We start from the raw sequence: 20,788 nt of genomic DNA on the forward strand, positions 1-20,788 counted from the left end.
AAATCCAACATAATTTATTTAAAATCTGAATAACAGTCAAGTACAACAATTTTTCGAATGATATTGAGCAAAAAAGTATCTACATTTTTTTATGTATTTCTGTTTAACATTCAAGAACAATTTTTTTTTTAGGTTGAAACAACCATTTAAAAAGTTTTATTTTTCTATTAATTAACAAGTGCCAAGAAACTCAAAGTCCATAAAAATCTTTTTTTGACTCTGCTTTTGGTATTACTTACTTTTATGAAAATTTTTCGAATGAAATTAAGCAAAAAATACATTTTTTATTTTTGAAATATAACATTCAACTACATATGTACTTACTTATCGTACGTACAATTTTTTAAAAATTGAAACGAAATTTCAAAAGTTTTATTTTTATTAAGATATTGTTAATAGAAATAATTAAAGGTTAAAAAAATAATGTGTGTTTGCGATTACACTGGCAAAGAAAATCTTTTGCAATACCTATCTAAGTACATATAAATACACATTTTGAACCATTCTTCATAGGCAGTGCCAATTCTGTTTCAGAGAAACTGATCCAGCTTCCACAGACAACTGCGCTAAACCCGATGATTTAAAAAAATTCTGCAACAGCGCTGCTATACACAATGGTTTTTCTACTTCCCCTATACAGTTCGCTGCAGGTTTTCCAAAATGTCAAAAGATAGATCTTGTGTTAGTTCCAGGCGAAAGCGCATCTACAAGTGTACTCATCTGCACCCCAAAAACTATTACGGGTCATTATGGATTTAGCATTGGCAGAGGTCAAACTCCTAAAGGCGCGGCAAACTACGACGTTTATGATGATGGCGGTTTGAAAGGTAAATTGTTGGGTGAGATTAACGGTGTATTTTAAATTATCGTGAGAAAATGACACATTTCAAATTCAATGCTTATCACATAAGTACATAGATATTTTACATTGGTCTATTCTATGAAATCCATTAGTAAGTATAGGTATTAATTAATAATTTCTATTCCATTTTTCTTCATTTATTACCTAGGTATGTATTCTTTAGTTCCTTAATTTCTATTCTTATTACCTTTCTTGGTCCTAACTAAATGAAGAATGTGTAAAAATCTTTAGCAAATCAATATAATTACTCTGCATAGAAACTGTCTATTCTTTTTGCATAACATTCGCGTTTTTACAAGATCTAGGTAGTGTACCTACTCAACTCAAAGGGTTATTTTTGTTTGCAGGGGGTCATACAAACTATTGAGCATTTGCAGATTCATTTTTCATTTCTTTAAATTTTCATTTTTTAATTTGATTTGACGCGATTCGTTTGTTTTGAATACAATAATACATAGTTATACTAGGCTTACACATAAGATTTTTTGTCCAAAGTATTGTTGGCTGTCTATGTTCTATATGATCCAATCAGGACAGCCCATGCCAATTTTTTTTTGGAGTTTGCATTTCTCATTTAGAAAAGATTTGAGACTAACAAAACGTTCGTATTTATAGGTATGCACAATTTAATTTTTTGATAAACTCAAAGTAGGTATTTAGTTCTCGAGATAAAAGTAAGATTTTAACCAGAAAGTTGAAATGGTAAGTTGAACTTGTTAATCTTGGTTATGAATTCATTTCAGTACCTCATTGCAAATGGTTTCATATTTTCAAGAGTTGGCCCCAATTAAAGGCTAGAAAAGTATTGTGCATTCTACAATCAACAACAATTTTTTTAACGTGGGAATAAAGTGATTGAAATTGTTTAGGGTAAGGTGGAGAAAATTATCAAAGAAGCCATTCGTTTTGAAAATTAAATTGAACACCTTAATGAGGATAAAGGTGGTTTTAAAACCCAAAAGGTCAGTGATTAATGGGCCCGTTGAGATGATCAGAGCCAATATGTGTAGGTATCTATTTTCAAATTAAAGGGTCAATTTACAATTTTAATGTAAGTAAGTACGTATCAAATAATTGTGTCATACTATTGGGTAAATTAAGTATGATATACTTAATAATTCAATTAAAATTTTCAAATCTTTCTATTCTCAAGCATACCTAGGTTTTGTTTTATGATTTTCATTTTAATGGTGCTTAAGAACTAGTGTGAGAATTTCTTTGCTTTGTGAAGGTGTTTGTTCATAACATACTAAAAAAAAAGGACACAACCAGAATAAAGATACTTGTGTAAATATAACATAGTCAGGTAAACCATTATTGTTTTGTTATCATATTTGAATTTACCACCAGAATGAAAAAAATGGGGTAACTCGATATAACATTATAGGAGGCTAAAAATAAAATATCAAGATCTCAGCAATTCTAACTCGTTTTCTATCCTTAGGTAGGTATGTAATGTTGTGTTCTTCCAAATTTTTCGTAAGTTACGACTTTTGAAGTTCCAATTTGATTTTTAATGTGAAGTAATGAATTTTATTTTTGTATCACGATTTGTGATGCATGAAGAAGTATTAAAGACTATGATTTGAATTTGTGTGTTTGAGATTCATTAAGTTACAAATTTCAAAATTTATCAAGAGTTTATTGATCTACTAGATGCTTGCTTATTAAGCCACAAGCACTGAGGATGCTGGTATCAGGGTGACATGGAGTTACACCCTTGAAGGTTTGCGAGCCAGAATCAAGTTAAACACCACCTCAACAGAAGGCCTCAGCACAGGTTATGTGGCAACATGGTGTAGGGTGGGATTTAACACATGTCTTAATATCAGTGTTATGTGTACCTTCTCGATCTTTAAATAGGAATAGAATGCAATTTTGAGCGAGTAGAAGGCTGTTTGAGAATAGAAAAGTGATCTACAATTCATCCCCTACAATTTGAGCTTTTGTTCGACTCCATAGCTTCACCTGGTCAAAAGTTCAAAAAGTTGTAGAAGCTGAAACACTAAAACTTTCATAACTTTTGGCCAGTAAAACCTACAGAGTCGAATAAAAGCTCAAATTGTAGAGGATGAATTGCAAATAATTTTTTCATCCTCAAACACCCATGTACCTATTCACTCAAAATTCCATTCTACTCCAATTTAAAAGCCAAGTACTGGCGCACACCGAACTTTGAACTTTCATGTGTATCTATTGACCCATGAAAGGGAAAGTTTCGCGACGATTGTAGGGCATAAAATGTAGCCTATTTTTCACCGTCAGTTAAATTGATTGTTTCCCTTTGACATGCTAAGGTGTAAGTAGTTAGTTTTTCCCCTTAGGATTAAATTTAGTATACCCTATGGTTGAATAAACCTCATTAGAATTAATTATGATTTGATTCAATTGTGAATCTCACTTCTTACAGTCTTGTTTTGATGAAATACTCGTACAAATAGTATGTGGTTATGTTACAAAGTTTTCCCCCTTACAATTAAATTTAGTAGGTATATGGTTGGAGAATTAAATTTGGTATATGGTTGAATAATCACATAGGCGCCGCTGAGTTTAAATTTCTGGGTGATGGGGGGGGGGGGGTCAAGCTATAAAGGCAAATTACCAGCAGCATATACATATATTCATTTTTGGTGCAAATAAAAACTTGAAAATAGAAAAAAAATGAAAATTTTAAAAACCAGAGCTCATCCAAAGGAAATTTTGGAGCTGCACAATGATGAGTTACTTCTAAAAAGTTTAACATTTACATTTCGCTTCAAAATTTTGAAATTCAAATGATGATTTTTTTTTTTTTAATTTCAAAAGCGAAAAAAATTAGCCCAAACGTTCTTGAAAATTAGTACATGTATTTCGAGAAGCAAGAAGCATGAAACAATGGAATTTGAATGATGATTTTTTTTTAAATGTAAGAAGGAAAATAGAAAAGCAAACGGCCCGAGCGAAAACAAGGGCAAAGCTTTCAAAAATCAGTCCATTCTTTCAAGAGGTATACGATGATTTTTTTTTAGTATGGTCAAAATTTCATCACTGCTGATGTTTTCCTTGAAAAAGTCATTTTTAGAAGTCACTCAAAATATTGAACTGATTTGCATTTTCCTAAAAAACCCAGACTTCGACTTTTCGAAATTTTCATTTTTTCTAAGCATGTGATGACGATTATGTTTTTTTAAAAAGTCTGTTTTTTTTAACATAAATATGAATTCTGCTTGGGATGGAGGGGGCTAATTTTGAGTTTGGGAGGCCATTGCCCCCGGCCCTCCCCCCGTTGCGGCGTCTATGTTTTCACGTAATAATGTCATTGTTGGAATGACATAATGCACCTAATTTTGACCCAATATGTTGTCTCAACTCTTAGCAATGCTTTGATTTATTTATGTTGTGATAGTGCATATGGCCAACCTGGTGTCAACGTACAATTAGGGTCTACTACTCGTGGTAACACTGCGTCCGTCCTCATAAGCGGAGCTCCATCCGAGCTACGCGACAGGGAACATTGCCAGTTCGTTCTTATAGCTAGGAGAGGCACCAACGTGCCTCTCCGAGCTCGTTCTCCCTGATCAAGAGGACAAAGGACAGCTCGCCATCCGCTTACGGTTTAATTACCATTCGTCTTTATCTTAAATGAGTTAATTTACCCGTTCGCGGGAGTGTTGTTAATATACCCCATCGAGGGAGTTCGGTTAATATTTAAAGTACCCCATCGTGAGAGTAATTCGTGTAAATATACCCTTTAAGGGAGTTTTTGTGTTAATTACCGTTAATAAATACCTCTTGAGTAACCAAACCGTGTTTATTAACGTCATTTATGCAATATTTTATTACATTTATACTGTGCATCCTGAGCTAATCCGAGCATAACAGGTAAGTCCACGTAGTGGTTAAAATATACTGTCTAAGTGGTATTTCCTGACTTCACCCCCCAAGTGGATAAGTTAACTCTATCCACCCCAGCATAGTCTATCTGTAATATTATATTACAATGTACTATCACATTTGCATTTCCCACCAGAATTAGAAAAATGGTGGTAACTTAAGATGACATTCCCATAGAACTGAGAAGAATACATCAAGATCTCAGTAATGCTAACTAAGTAGGTAGTTTTCTATCCTCCAATATGTAATGGTGTATTCTTACTCATTTTTTGCAAGTTATGACTGTTGAAGTTACAATTTGATTTTTATTGCGAAGTAATAAATTCTATTTTTGTATTACATTTTGTGATGCTGAAGAAGAATGATTTGAATTTGTATATTTAAGATTTATTGAGTTACAAATTTTAAGATTTATCAAGAGTTGATTGATCTGCGAGATGCTCACTTAAGCCACAAGCACAGATGGTGCTGGGTATAGGGGTGGAATCACACCTTTCAAGGTTAGTGAGCCAGGATTATTAAGTTTCCCTTTAACATGCTGAAATGAAATGTTTTTCCCCTTACAATTAGAATTCAATTTAAGGTATGGTTGAATAAACCCCTTTAGAATTAAGAATATGATTTGATTTAATTATATGAATCTTACAATTTTGTTTTGATTACTTGGAATATGCAGTTCAATCAAGAACTCGAAAATTAAAATTCAGATGTTTGAGATTCAAGTATGTTTGAATATTTTTAAGTACCTAGGTTTTGAAATAATTTAATTATAATTTTTGATGTAGGTACCTATGTAGTTACAATTTTGTCCGAAGATGTTGCTTCAACTTTTGACAATGCTTTGATTTTTCCATGTACTTATGTATTCTCAAATATGTTTTATAAATAGAGAATTAAAATTTAGATGGTAGAAATTGAAATACAAAATGTGGTCAAGTTACGAGGTTTCCTTTTTCTTAATTCATTCTACCAGTAGTCGTCCCCCTATGCCATTGTCTCATCAATATCGATAGTTATTTACTATCGATTTCGATCATTTCTTATAAAATTATATTCGTTTTATGACAGCCACGCTGAGTGGTTTTCTTATTTCTTATAATGTCTCATCTTTTCGTTTATTTCTGTTGTGTGAAGAATCTTTACTCGCACAGTTTTCAGTTGTAGGTACCGTATGTTTAAGTAAGGGAGCATTAAATTCACACAAACAACGCAAAATTTCAACTTTTGAAACCTTCATCGGTAAATTTTTTCTCTCTCGTCATTATACGAGATGATCAGATTTATTGAAAGTTCATGTATGTTAAATGTACTTACATTTATACCTATTTGTAAGAATTAGTTGTAGGACAAAATACCTAAGTATGTATAATGAGAGTGAACCCTGCTTGATTTAACCACACACTCTGAGCATATACTTGAGAAGAAAGAAGACAATGCATCTTATAACCATTCGCTAATCCCAACTCCGATTTTATCTGTCTGATAATCGGAATTATGATACTTTCAGATGCACCTAACTACCCCTAAGAAAAATACAAGGTTGCAAATTCTTTCAGTATTTGAGTGGGAAATCGAGAGAATTGCAGAATTTAAGAAACTTGTAGAAAGCTGGAGACTGTTTGCTGCTAACTTGCAAGGGAATTTAACTGCATATTACCATTAAATTGGATGCCAGTTACAGATTAGACAGATATGGCAACAATAACAATAGTTTTTTTAGAAAATTTTGTGACCATAATTCAGCAAGGATTCGGGCTGTTTTGTTATCATACAAACGTGTTTTTAGACGATGCCTTCTCGTTTAATTCATGTTTTTTGTTTTTTAAAAGGGTAGATAATTTTTGCAATATTTTTTGAATTGTGATATTCGTGAACATTATAATGACTTAATTAAGATTGAAGTTAAACACCATTATGTATTTAAAATTCTGGAATTTTGAAAAAATTTAATGGAAACTGTTGCAATGTTTAAATAAGTTTTCAATTTTTTTTATTTGCGATGCAATTTATTTTTATTAATTGCTTATTGATTAGGTAAGCGAATTATTTTATAACGTATAATGTTCCTTACTGATAATGTTTAGCACAAAATACAACTTGAATTTTTCTTTTTTCCAGTGAATAGGCTAAGGGAATTATTTTCGTTTTTATTTCATCAGTAAAAATGTCTACCATGACCGAAAGTTAATAATGAACAATATACGATTAGGTAGTAGGTACCTATGAATTTAATAGAGAATAATCAATATGATCAGTGTAATGAACTTGTAATACCTACTATTTATATAATTATGTCTAATTAGATGTCAGTTTCTATTTTTCTCTCTTTAATTATTTTGTCTCCTTTTTATTTATTTTTTATCATCTAAAAGGTTCATGCTATACTGGAGATACGTCTCATCTTTGTTGACTTTACTGTCATTCAAGCTACGTGTATTTACCTAGCCCACGAAAATTAATTTCATTTATCAAAACATCGAATTGTTAGATAGGTAAGTTGTAATTTTAGTTTAGTAGGTCGAATAACGGTTTTGTACTGTTAAGTTTCGGTTACGTAGGTATATAGTTCATTGTCATTTCATAGAAATTGCGAATTATTTATTTCGTGTTGCAAGTTGTGCGCATACAATGGCGAATAGTATCGACGAGAATTTTAAAACTGATTTTATTTGATTACTTTCGGCGTATTTCACGGTCCAGAAATATTACTGCAAGATATTACCTACTCCCTTTTGTGGTAAAAAAAATTGCGACCATTTTGGACACTGTAAAATAGTATGTACTTGAAATTTAGTTTTTGGATTTCATTAGAATAAAAGTAATTTTTGAAGATCTAATAGTTGTGGTATACCTACTAGGTTACCCCATCCCTTTACTTACCTCGGAGCCCATCCCGTCTCTATTCCTATTTCCTTTTCTCGTGTTCTATTCCTAAGTTATATCACTCCTAGAAAAAGGCCAATCCTTCCTGTAAGATTTCCCCGCATAATTTTCTCATTTTTCCAAACCTATACCACAACTCTCGTTGGTAGTTTATGATTTAAAAAATTTTGCTTCTTAACTGTTATAGGGGAAAAATGAAACTGGGATAACTTTTCAAGTTTACACTGTTGTGTACTTAAAATTTTGGATTTTTGAAAAAATTCAATGGAAACTGTTGGAATTTTTAAATAAGTTTTCAATTTTTTTTTATTAAAAAATTCGAAGTAATTTATTTCTATTACCTAAGTATTGTTCATTGATTGAGTGAATTATTTTATACCGTGTAATGTTTAATCAAATTAATAATATTCAGCTGCCACTAAACTTGATTTTTTCCAGCGAACGAAATGTATGAAAAAATAGTAGAAGAAACGTATCGTCGTCTATGTGTATTTTTAGTAAATAATTTTCTTATTCGTTTTGAACTTTTTGTACTTACTGAAATGTTATGTACGCAAGCTATGCAATAAATAATGTAATAAATCGAATTGTTCGAGGTAAGGGAATTATTTTCGTTTTGATTTCATCAGTAAGAATTTTTACCATGATCGAAAATTGACAATGAACAACGACGTATGTATTAAAAGTAGTTCGAAAATACGATTAAATAGCATTTTTTATGCTCGATTTACCTAATAGCCGAACTAGATTTTTCGTTTTTCAAGTCTAAAATCATAATATCAATTAATAATCGTAAGGTACCTAGTTTAAAAGTTTTATCGTAAACTAATTTTCAAGTTTCAAGTAGGTAAATTGATTATGAGAATCGATTTCAAACTGACAAAATTCAGTTATTTGAAATGAATCTTTGATTCATAATGCAACAGAAACTGCCAAAGGTACGACTACAAATATTAAACAATTTTTTATGAGGAAAAAGTTTCACATCTTGATGAACTTTGCGTGAAACCGGTCAAATACCGCTAAGGATTTCTACTTCGAGAAAATTTTATTTTGAAATTCGATACCCATTCAGAAAAAAAAACCCTTAAATACCCAGGTAAATCCTGAAATTTGATGAAAAAAATGCTTTCAATTTCTTGAATTACATAGGTAGATCAACACTAGAGTATCACTTTGACTCACAGTTCGTCCCTCAGGCTTTTAAAATCATTTCGGAAATGATGGGCTCTAATTTGAGGTTAACGAATACAAATCTCGCAAAAACTACATTCCAACTACCAACGCTCAATTTGAACGTCATTTTTGTTCTTAGCGACCTCAAATCAGCCAGAAAAGTTCACAAAAGATGCATTTTTTTAAAAACAATTTTTCGCTCATTTTTTTCTGTTAATTTGCCGTTTCAAAAAACCTCCCTAGAACAACTTTCTATTCGAATATTACTATGCAAATTCAAATTTTTTTCCTTGGCAAAAAAGCTTCTCTTATTTACGGCAAACCGTGTATGCAATCTTATTAACATCATTACCATCCATTCAGCCTAAGTGACGAAAGTTTAGCGGTTCGTTATTTTTCGTACTCGTCGCTCCTTCATTGAAAAAATTAAACTTTGAATTTTTGAAATTTTTAGCAAATATTTTTGAAACTTTTCTCAATTAAGTACCTCCGAACCGTCGCAAGAAGGTTTTCTCCAAATGGTAGCGATCCCATACCGAGCAATTCGACCCCACAGTTGAGCAATATGACGAGAAATTTCAAGTGCCGAAAAAAGACTCTACCCCCCCCCACCTTCTCCAACGATCAAGAACTGGTTTCATCATGTCAGCTGATTCGAAGCATTTGTCGTTTCAGCTGCCTAAATTTATTTTTCAATTTTTCACGAATTTTTACAAATCTAAAAATGGGATGATTTTCTGCAATGAATGTTTTGAAAAATGGGCTTTTCCATTAAAAAAAGCGAATCACTTCAGAAGAGAAAAAAACATTGATTCGGCAAGTTTAAACGGATAGAAAATTTTTCATACGTGAAAGTCATTTTCTTGAAATGTTCTGCAGGCATCAGCCACTTTATCTGCATTATTCCAAATTTTCTGGGCTATTGCTAGCTGAATCCGGAATTGGGCTCATGTCTTCACGAACAGTGCACCAGATTACTGCCAAATTTCTTCCTACCACGTCTCGTTTCTTCACGAGTGTTTCACCATCAAGCAATAATGATTTTTTATGGCTGCAATAAAATTCACAATACGAGGATCCTCGAATTCATAATAATGTCAGATCATCCACATGTAAGTTGTTTTGAAATAAGAAAATTCAACCCTCTCAAGGAGATGGAGGGGAATTTACTCATCAGATACTCGTATATATCGTCTGTCTGCAGTTTTATCACGGATTTGACAACATTTTGCTTTGTGTTGGTAACGAATTAGATATAATTCCAGCAATAAACTCTTTATATGATGAGTGGTCACTGCCCATAAATTTTAAAACATTGAGCTGTTGCAATGCCATCCATCTCTGATTCTGAAAATACGATTAGGTAAGTGCTCATTTTCTAACGGATTCTTTAAAAATAAGAGTAGGTACAATCTAATTATTTTATCTACTTTGAATAATTTACAAATACTTAGTTGAGTACATCTTTAATTACTAATGAAAGAATTTATATAATTATTTACCTGCATATCTTTCTGCGAGGTGCCTAAAAGCGCTTTCCTAGTTCACAATTGAGTACCTACATGATTCTCAAATCCAGTAATGCTCGGAGTTCAGCATCGTACATCAGTACCTAGTAAAACTCTTAACATTCTGATCTCGTGGTCAATTTGAAATATCTTATCTACCTCATTCCCATTAAAATTGAAAATTCTTGATCATTTCCTGCTGATAATATTGTAATCAATTTTTTTTTTTTCAAATGTTGCAATCGTGAACCAAGTCGAGTCTCATCATGGCAATGGTATCTTTTTCTGATAAGATTTATCAAGATTCATTCATTTGAGAATCGAGAACGATTTTTTTCTTCTTTGCCTTCTCCGAGTGAATAAAAATTATGACCGCATCTTCGTTGAATAAATTTTATTTACGTGAAATGAAAAACAAAGCTAACTTATAAGTTATAAAATAGGTAACTATCTATCATATTTTCTTTCTTGAGGATATGACAATTGAATACATAGGTATGTACGTATTATGCAGGAGTAAAAACAAATGCCTAAACATTGAAATTTTCATTTTTTTCATGAAAACTGAAATTCTATTTTTCAATTGAAAAACACTAAACGTGTCATCGTCTTGTTTTTACCTCGCATTTGTAAGTACTTTCCAGAATCCCAGCGATGGTTGACAGAATAATCAGCCCACTACCACCGTCGTCGTCGCCTTGTTTGGCTCTTATGTCCGAGTTGAAATTAATCGTTGAATTATTTCGGATTCGCAACAAGTGTGGCATTTGCTGATGAAATATCAAGACGTGTTTTTACTTCGCAAGTGTACGTTCCAGAGAAGACACTATCGTTTGTTGGAACCATCAGCGTGCGACCATCATCCCTTATAATACCAAAAAAGTAGTAATTCATAGGTGTACCGTTCCAATACCATCTAAATTCTGGTGTTAGGTTCCTGTCTACATTAGCCGAACACTTGAATGTGGCATAATAATCTGATGGTTTATATACATAATCGGGCTCAACTTCAACTTCCGTACGTCCTGCAAATAGTTATTTTGTGAAATGTAGGTACATTACATAGATGTAGAGTATTTTGACTGACCAGGAAAAGGCGAAAATAGTCAGATTTGGAAGAAATACCCATTCCACTGAGATACGCCTTTACGGAATGTGAATTTGAAGAGATTCAGGAAGAAAAAAGCAAAACAAGGAACACAAAATGGAATGCTCCTATCAGGACGTAAAATAGTAAAGTAGAACTATTAGGTATAGTCGGTCCTAATTAAGAGTAAACTAAAATTTTAAATCGTCACTGAACACAATAACCTGAACAGCTGACAATCTGACATAGCCCAGTCAAATAGCGGAAAAAAATTGGCGAACCCAAACATTGCCATCAAAGGTTGTTTTTTTTGTTGAATATTGTCTTTAATGGTGTGGTAAACAAGATACTAAAATTCCCCGCCCCCTCAGTGGATCAACCCACCTCCCAAATCAGTTTTTTGTCAAAAACTCCTGATAAAATATTTCGGCTTCCCAAGTTATCCCCACTCCTTTTAAGGTGAAAAAACCCAAGAAGGTTTTTTAAAAGCGTTTCTCTTCCGGAGCGCTTTAAAAATTTTGAGCATCATTTCAATTGACATAGTTCCTTACACTGAGCCAATTATCAACTGATCCAAATAAAAAACTGTTGGGAGGGGAGCCCGCATAAGGATCTGTTGCACCCCCTGTCGATCTTTTTGGACATCTTTTTTCTTAAAGTGGGAGTCCTAAGGAACATTTCTAGCCCTTGTCCTCAAAAAAAGGTGGCACTAATTACAAAATGGCGGTCATTTTGAATGGCAGGTCAGCCGAAATCGCAGATTTTGCATTCCAACATGAAATTTGTACGAAACTTTTTAAACCGTGCCAAAGTAGATTGAAAGATCAAGCGAAAATTTATCACCTGTCAGAATTCCAAGTGCTAAAGTGCTTTTTTCGATTTTTGGTGAATTTTTGAAAATCAAATTTAGGCCAAAAATGAGGGAACAAATCAAAACTTTACCAAATTGAGCTATAAAGCTGAAATTTAGGATGTACCCTATTTTCGACATGCCAAATCGATTGGGAACTATTTCAAACCGTTTTGAGCAGTTCTGGAGCCTCCAGCAGATGTTTTGAAACTCGGAGTTCCTACAAAATTTCATCAAATTGAGTTGGAAACCCGAAATTTACTCTGCATCTAACGTCTTTTGGAGCTTCCAGCAACTTTTTGAAAATTACTGGAGCCTCCAGTAGATTTTTGAAACTTGAAATTTCCCAAAATTTCATCAAACGGAGATGGAAAGCCGAAATTTACTATGTACTCCAATTTTAACACCCTCTGAAGACGACTTTAGGTGGGTTCAAGTCATTTTGAAGGCTCCAGCGACTTTTTGAAAATTACTGGAGTCTCCACCAGATTTTTGAAACTTGAAATTCCGACAACATTTTGTCAAATGAGTTAGCAAGCTGAAATTTACTTTGCAAACTAATTTTAATACGATATGAAGTCGACTGCATGGTAATTTCAATGGTTTTGAAGCTTCCAGCTATGTTTTGGAAATTTCAATTCTCCAAAAAACGCAATACAACCTTTCAAAAGTTGCAGGAGGATTCAAAACGACTTGAAACCCACCAGCAGTCGACTTCGAAGCGTACTGAAATTAGTTTGCAGAATGAATTTCGGCTTTCCATCTTCATTTGATAAAATTTTGTGGGAATTTCGAGTTTCAAAAAATCTTCTGGAGGCTCTAGAACTGCTCAAAACGGTTTGAAACAGTTCCCAATCGATTTGGCATGTCGAAAATAGGGTATATCCCAAATTTCAGCTTTCTTGATCAATTTGGTAAAATTTTGGTTTTCCCTCATTTTTGGCCTTTTGATTTTCAAAAATTCACCAAAAATCGAAAAAAGCACTTTAGCACTTGGAATTTTGACAGGTGATGATTTTTTGCCTGATCTTTCGATCTACCTTTCTCATGTTGGAATACATAATCTGTGATTTCGGCTGTACTGTCATTCAAAATGGCCACCATTTTGTAAGTAGGGCCACCTTTTTTTTGAGGACAAGGGCTGGAAATGTTCCTTAGGACACCCACTTTAACAAAAATGTTGTCCCGGAGGATCGACAGGGGGGTGCAACAGATCCTTATGCGGGCTCCCCGACTATGAAGCAAATACGATATATGTATCACTCCTCAAAGATTATTTTCACCTCTTCTTCCGTTTCAGAAGGTTATTACATGAAATAAGTAAACTTACTTCGTACAAACACATTTATAGTACTGTTTACTGTTGAAAGTCTGTTTGTTGCCTCAATTGTGTATTCTCCAGCATCAGCAAACGTAGCATTTCTGTGAAAATTTGTGAAAAAATACCCATAATTAAAATGGCTATTTTTATGTGAACGTTGAGGGAGAGAGAGAGGTACTTAATTTAATTAATTCAAGTTGAAAAATTGCAAAATATATGGTAACATCTAAAAAAAAGTCCTAGGCGTAATTTGAATTCATTTTGGGTTCATGTATTATGAACCCTCTAAAAGTTTCAACATAATGCTCACCTTATGGTCAAGTTACCGTAAGATGTGGAAAGATTTTGATTCTCAGTCACCTCGGCACCGTTTCTGATCCATTTGACGGCAGGATCTGGGTAACCATATACGTCACATCGAAGGCCAATTTTATCGCCCTCTACAGTCTCCAAGATGCTATCTTTAGAAATTTCAATTGTCGGATATTCGCCTGAAAACGAAGGACTCTGGTATAATCTCATCTTATGCCTCTGTAGGATTCATTTTTATAATAGAAAGGTTCTTCAAATTCAAGTGCAAAATTCACATCCAACATACCCGAAACATTGAGGGATGTTTCTTTGTAAATGCGACCTTCGCTGTTTGTTACATAACAGCCATAATTGCCAGTGTCGCTGATCTGTACTTTTTCAATTAAAATGTGAGAAGAATTACCGAGAACCCCGAGTCTCGGATTGGTTGGTGCTTCGGATAGAGGTTTCCCATTATAAATCCAAGTTATCTTAGGTGTTGGTTCACCAAAAGCGAAACAGCCAAACATGTTCACAGTTTGGTTTTCGTTTGCGTCGATATGTTCTGACTTCTTCGAATAGAAATAAGGTGCAGCTAGAAAATGAGAGAGGATGGTTGAACTTTCAGAAAAAATCCGGAAATCATGATTCGATATTGGGCTGAAACTTCTTTAAAAGTTCTCCGAAAAGTTTTGATAAAAATTGTTGATTTTCTCCAGATAAGTATATTGTTAGGGGAAGATATACATAGGTATGCCTCAACATGGAGCGTATTCAGGACGATCTTCGTGTACCTCGAGTGGTAACACTGGGTAGGGCCCCCTCAACGCTCACATAAAAATAGCTATGTAACTAAATTTCTAGAAAAATTTCGCAATGGGTGATCCTCCCCGTTTTTTTCTACGAATTTTTGAAATTTTTAACCCTTTAACAATTCCTCTTAAATATGGACTTTTTTTTGAAAAAAATTCCATATACGCACCTCCAAATTTTGGGACCCCTCCCTCCCTCCCGGAGAACAAGGATTTAAAATTGTGAGCACATATGAGCACATTTCTCAAGTTGTGGGGCGTGGGGGGTCGACTAAAAAAACTCAACTTGTTGCCTCAGGAAATGGCACAAATTTGAATCTTATGTTTAGGTGGCAAAATATTTTATAGGTCACTTATGGCTTCGAAGTGAACCGCCTCCGCAACTTCTGGGAGGAAATCCAAGATATCTTTGAACAATTTTCAGGTTATCCCAATATTGTGCAATTGGACTGAAATTATTCATCATTTTGAATGCAGTGTATAGGTACCTACTACCTACTTAGACTTACCCAGCACTTTCAAATTTATTGTGTGTGATATGGGATCGCCGATACCATTACTGACTTCACAAGTGTATTTTCCCTCGTTTGCATAACCAATTCTCGTACTAATGACGCTCTTCCTCCTTCCGCAGGCGTATAAATTTGGCCTAGAATTTGAAGGGCAAATGATTTTACCATCTTTTTTCCAAGTCACTTTGGGCGGAGGTCTGAAAAAAAAATGTTGACTGGAATTTAGAATAGTGTTGAAGAAAAACAGTAATTTTAACAGGTAGGTAAATAAGTAATTTCTGAAGCTCATAACTCATCACTCATTGACTTGTTGATTTTCTATAACAAGTATCTATAAATTAAGTGGATACATATATCTCGATAGGTAAGCATATTGGTATTGGTAATTTATAATTATATGCACATACATTCCACCGAACGTGCAATACAGACTGACATATTCGTTCCATAACACAGTTATATTTTCACTGGTGGTGTACAGTTTCACTGGAGCGATTGCATTTTGTGCAGAAGATGAATTACGTGGTAACACGATTAATTTAATTCTGTCGGCTGTTCTTACGTACTCTCTGTAAAAATAGGAATCAATTAGAAGTAATTTTTTCGCGATTATTTTACAAAATAAGTTCGTTGAAAAAATCTTCCATTAAATAAAAATAAGTTCGTTAGGTACTTAACGTTTCGAGATGTTTGATTACGCAAATATAAGTATAGTTTTCTTTCGTGGCATCTTCTTGCGTAACAGGCCAAATCCACATGTTTCCTACTTCACTGGTAATAATTCGTGGGTCGGATTCATTTAAGTAATCAAAATCAGATTCAAACGTGGGTTCCTGCACTCAAAGTTGATAAATGTTGTGTTCAAAAAGAGTTAGGTACTCAACATTCCATAAATTATGCTGCATTTTCATCATATAACTACATGAAAGTTAACTTGCTTCGGTTTTTTTATTTTGTAGGTACCTATTTAAAAGATATTTTATAAAAAAAACTTACGTCTATGTATTTGCCCCATTTGACGAATGGTTTAGGATATCCATCGGGTTGCTCACAAGTAAAATTTACGAGTTCTCCTTCGAATACTTGTTTCACAATTACGGAATAATTTTTGGGCGGTTCGAGTTTAATTTGACGAACGTGTAGCATTTTCGAGCCGGAGATACCCCATTTGTTCTTGGCGAAACATTGATATACACCTGCAGATTGATTCACATCACTTGTTTTGTTTTTTTGAAAGAAATTAAACGAACTTACTGCCGCTGGTTTTGATACTGATACTACTGAGAAAATGTTTGGTTGTATTATTACTAATCATTACGTACAAAAAATATCAACGTTTGTTTTTTAACCTTTTAGAGGTTCTCTATAGGTTTCCATGTTGCGAAAACAAATTGCTTCGAAGAATATAATAGGGTACCCAGCTCAATTGGCCAAACCACAAAAAAAGGGGGAGAAATAGGCTCTCGAAGAGTGGCCATTTTTGAAAAAAATCGTGGATTTATCGCTTCTGTTGGAATACTTAATCTGTTTTAGGAAAAGTTTCCCAATCCAAGACCACTATTGGAGTTCTACTGATCAGTTGAAAATTTGTAAATTGCTTGGGGGGGAGGCCGCATAAGGATCACTTGAACCTCCCTGCCGATCCTCCGGGACAACTTTTTTTATAAAGGGGAAGTCCTAAGGAACATTTTTAGTCCTTGTACTAAAAAAAAAAGTGACCCGACTTACAAAATGGTAGCCATTTTGATTGACAGGTCAGCCGAAATTGCAGATTTTACGTTCCAACATAGGACTAGCATTAAATTTTTAAAACCGTACACAGATAGATCGAAAAACAGGCAAAAATTCATCACCTGTCAAAATTTCACGTGCTAAAGTGCCCTTTTCGATTTTTGGTGAATTTTCAAAAATCAATAATCTTGGCCGAAATAGTGAGAATAAAATCAAAATTTTACTAAATTGACCTAGAAAGCTGAAATTTGGGATATTTCATATTTTCGACCTGCCAAACCGATTGGAGACTGTTTCAAACCGTTTTGAGCAGTTCTGGAGCATCCAGCAGATTTTTGAAACTCGAAATTCTCACAAAATTTCATGAAATGGAGTTGGAAAGCCGAAATTAATTCTGCAAACTAATATCAATACGCTATGAAGCCGACTCCAGGTGGATTTCAAGTCGTTTTGGAGCCTCCAGCGATTTTTTTAAAAATTACTAGAGCCTCCAGTAGATTTTTGAAACTTGAAATTTCCCCAAAATTTCATCAAATGGGGTTAGCAAGCCGAAATTCACTTCGCAAACTAATTTCAATACAGTGGGAATTTCGAGTTTCAAAAAACTACTGGAGGCTCCAGTAATTTTCAAAAAATCGCTGGAGGCTCCAAAACGACTTGAAATCCCCCTGCAGTTGACTTCGCAGCGTATTGAAATTAGTTTGCCGAATAAATTTCAGATTTCCAACTCCATTGTGGTGAAATTTTGTGGGAATTTCGAGTTTCAAAAATCTGCTGGAGGCTCCAGAACTGCTCAAAACGGTTTGAAACAGTTTCCAATCGATTTGGCAGGTTGAAAATATGATACATATATGTATCCCAAATTTCAGCTTTCTAGGTCAATTTGGTAAAATTTTGATTTTTTTCTTTCATTTTGGCCAAGATTTGATTTTTGAAAATTAACCAAAAATCGAAAAACGCACTTTAGCTCTTGAAATTTTGACAGGTAGTGAATTTATGCCTGCTCTTTCGATCTACCTTTGTAGGGTTTAAAAAATTACTAGTCCTATGTTGGAACGCAAAATTTGCGATTTCGGCTGACCTGTCAATCAAAATGGTCGCCATTTTGTAAGTAGGGCCACTTTTTTTCTAGGACAAGGGCTAGAAATGTTCCTTAGGATTCCCCCTTTAAGAAAAAAGTTGTCCCGGAGGATCGGCAGGGGGGTTCAAGTGATCCTTATTCGGGCCCCCTGACTAGCTTATTTTTGGATAAATTTGTGTTTTGAAAATTTTTTTGTCTGAAATATTTCACATGAATTTAGCCAAAATATTGAATGATATCATTTTTGAAATTGAGGAAATATTTTGAAACTTAGAGGTGCTAATTTCTGAAAAATCTAAGAAAAAACTTTTAAGTTTTTGTCTTTATTTGGGACTGGACTACAAATGGTCCCCCTTTGAGAGCCTAGATATTTTTTTCCTAGCTCCTTTGGCACCTCCGGACTTCCAGAGCCAGTAATTTTCCCTGATTAACTTTGAACTCAAATGAAGATTTTCGCTGAATTTGGCCAGAATCCACCGATTTTGGGGGGGGGGGGGGTTGATCCACTGTAATGTAACGCATGTATAAGTAACTTTCGGAGTTAAATTCCATAACTACACATTTCAACTTTTTGAATAAACTTGATAGAAAATAAGAAAACATTGTAACCCTTCAACCTTATCTTATACTAGGTAGTAAAACAATGGAAGCTTTAAAAGTGAGGAGCAGTATCAAAAACCGAAAAATCTTGCGCTTTATACGTACCAGCATCACTAGATTTGGGGTTCTGTATGTTCAAAAACCCCATAGTTGGATTTGTGATCCGAGAGCCTTCTAAGGTCCAGTTGAAGTATTCACCATTTTTCATCCAATAATATCTAAACGTTGATTTAATAAGCTGTGAAGGTGTGTTTGCTTTCGCCTCGAGTATACCTACCTACTAATCTCAACTAATTCGAACTGGTAGGTAGGTGTAACGTTTACTCACTCAGGTGTTGGATTCCCTTTGGCACCACATATGAGCGGGACCCATCTTTTTTCATCGAAGGATTTCCAATCAGGGTATGGTTCTTCCGTTTCCACTCTGAACAGCACATCTTCATCGTTTGTCCAGTCGATTATAGGAGGTGATTTGACTGCAAGTTTTCATCGTATGCATGTATTAATACAGGTACCTACTTCATTTTGTAAACGAATCATTAAAAAAAAAAATCACTGAAAAAATTTCAACTCACAGTTCAGCACTGCACCGAGTCCGGTGAGTTCTGAAATAATTATCACTGTAAAAAAAATTGATAACTTCACCGTCGAATCCATTGCAATAACGCGGGATCATTGGATCGTTGTTTATTCTGTTTGATTCGAACTGGTACACTATGGTAGTCTTAATACTTTTAGCTTTTGTTATCAGTACGTGACGTAATTTTGCGAATCGAGTGCCGAAATATTGTATGTAATTAAAATTATCAAAAGTTTGATTCTTTTCTTTATTACCTACATCAAGTTCGTTACAAAGTTAAAGTGACCTATTCTCGATTATGTATGAGATAATATTATTCAGATGTTATAATGGATCCATTAACATTATCAAATAAGTAAATACGAATGATGGAATGGGCACAATGAAAATTTAATCGAAAAGAGAAACGTTATTAAACTCGATTAAACGTTAGATGGTATGTTCACTTGAAATATGGCAGACTCCTACGTTGGATGTTGAAGGTCATGTTTTTATTTTTTCGCAAATGTTTGTACTTATTAAATACTCGTAATTTGAACACAACTTTTCATGATTTTTCGAAATTTGGCTCTTTTTTGGGGCACATAGAGACATTAAGGGGTGGGACCCAAAAAGTAAGTTCATATTCGTACTCAGCGACCTCGAAAACATACCATTCGATATATCACTCGACTTTTTGATGATTTTTTGAAATTTTAGCCCCCTTGTTTGGGCACAGAAAGTCATGGGGGGGTGGGACCCAAAAAATAAGTTCATATTCGTACTCAGCGACCTCGGAAACATTCCATTCGATGTATCACTCGACTTTTTGATGATTTTTTGAAATTTTAGCCCCTTTGTTGGGGCACAGAAGGACATTGGTGGGGTGGGACCCAAAAAATAACTTCATATTCGTACTCAGCGACCTCGGAAACATTCCATTCGATATATCACTCGACTTTTCACGATTTTTCACAATTTTAACCCCTTTTTTGGGGCACAGAGGGGCTTTGAGGAACTGGACCCAAAAAATAAGTTGGTATTCGTATTCAGCGACCTCGAAAACATACTATTCGATACATCGTATGTCCAGATTAGTTTTTCAAATATATGATTCAGTTGTGTGTTACTTGAAAAATCAGCACCCCCCCCCCCCACCAACCCCCGGGCAGGATTGAAGACCAATCAATGGTGGTGTAATTAATAGTTGAGTGAGTAGACTTCGTAAAAAAAAATTTGAGCGAAAACGAATGATATAAAGTGGTAACTTTGATCAATTTATTGAACTGACCTTTTTTGAAACACCTACTCTTTCCACCCCTTTTTTCAGACACCCCTTTTGAGGGATGGGTATCAAGCGGAGTATCAAATTGTCGAGAATTTGAAGGGGAGCATTTTTTGTCATGGTACTTTTTATCGTAAACCTAATATTTTCGGAGTAAATCGCAAAAAACGTGAATCGGAACCGGTTTTAGCTCCCTAAAAAAGTTAGCTCCAGGGGTAGAAGGTGCGGTTTTTTTTTATTTTGGTATGCTAAAAAGTAACCAATAATTTTTATTCGAATTTTAACCAAGTTTATGTTAAACTGAGTTTAACCCCCATTGAGCTACTGGCCCTAAGTGAATAAGTTGAGAAAGAAAGT

The 20,788-nt window shown here is 34.3% G+C and overlaps 1 protein-coding gene and 1 long non-coding RNA gene across 2 annotated transcripts; both read right to left on the minus strand.

Annotated features, from left to right (window-relative positions):
- Positions 1-354: 354 nt before the first annotated feature.
- Positions 355-10,408, minus strand: LOC135846722 (uncharacterized). Its single transcript, XR_010559009.1, has 2 exons — positions 10,297-10,408; positions 355-10,141 (listed from the first exon to the last, which is right to left on the minus strand). It is a non-coding gene; the product is annotated as an uncharacterized LOC135846722 (long non-coding RNA).
- Positions 10,409-10,679: 271 nt separating this feature from the next.
- Positions 10,680-19,308, minus strand: LOC135847200 (neuroglian-like). Its single transcript, XM_065366649.1, has 11 exons — positions 19,163-19,308; positions 18,916-19,063; positions 18,693-18,805; positions 16,172-16,371; positions 15,854-16,008; positions 15,583-15,744; positions 15,173-15,372; positions 14,159-14,446; positions 13,871-14,051; positions 13,570-13,661; positions 10,680-11,327 (listed from the first exon to the last, which is right to left on the minus strand). The coding sequence occupies exons 1-11, from the start codon at positions 19,242-19,244 to the stop codon at positions 11,041-11,043; spliced, it is 1,908 nt and encodes a 635-aa protein (XP_065222721.1). The 5' UTR covers positions 19,245-19,308; the 3' UTR covers positions 10,680-11,040.
- Between the last annotated feature and the right edge of the window lie 1,480 nt (positions 19,309-20,788).

This window comes from Planococcus citri, chromosome 5 (genome assembly GCF_950023065.1).
Source record: "Planococcus citri chromosome 5, ihPlaCitr1.1, whole genome shotgun sequence".
Taxonomy (NCBI): domain Eukaryota; kingdom Metazoa; phylum Arthropoda; class Insecta; order Hemiptera; family Pseudococcidae; genus Planococcus; species Planococcus citri.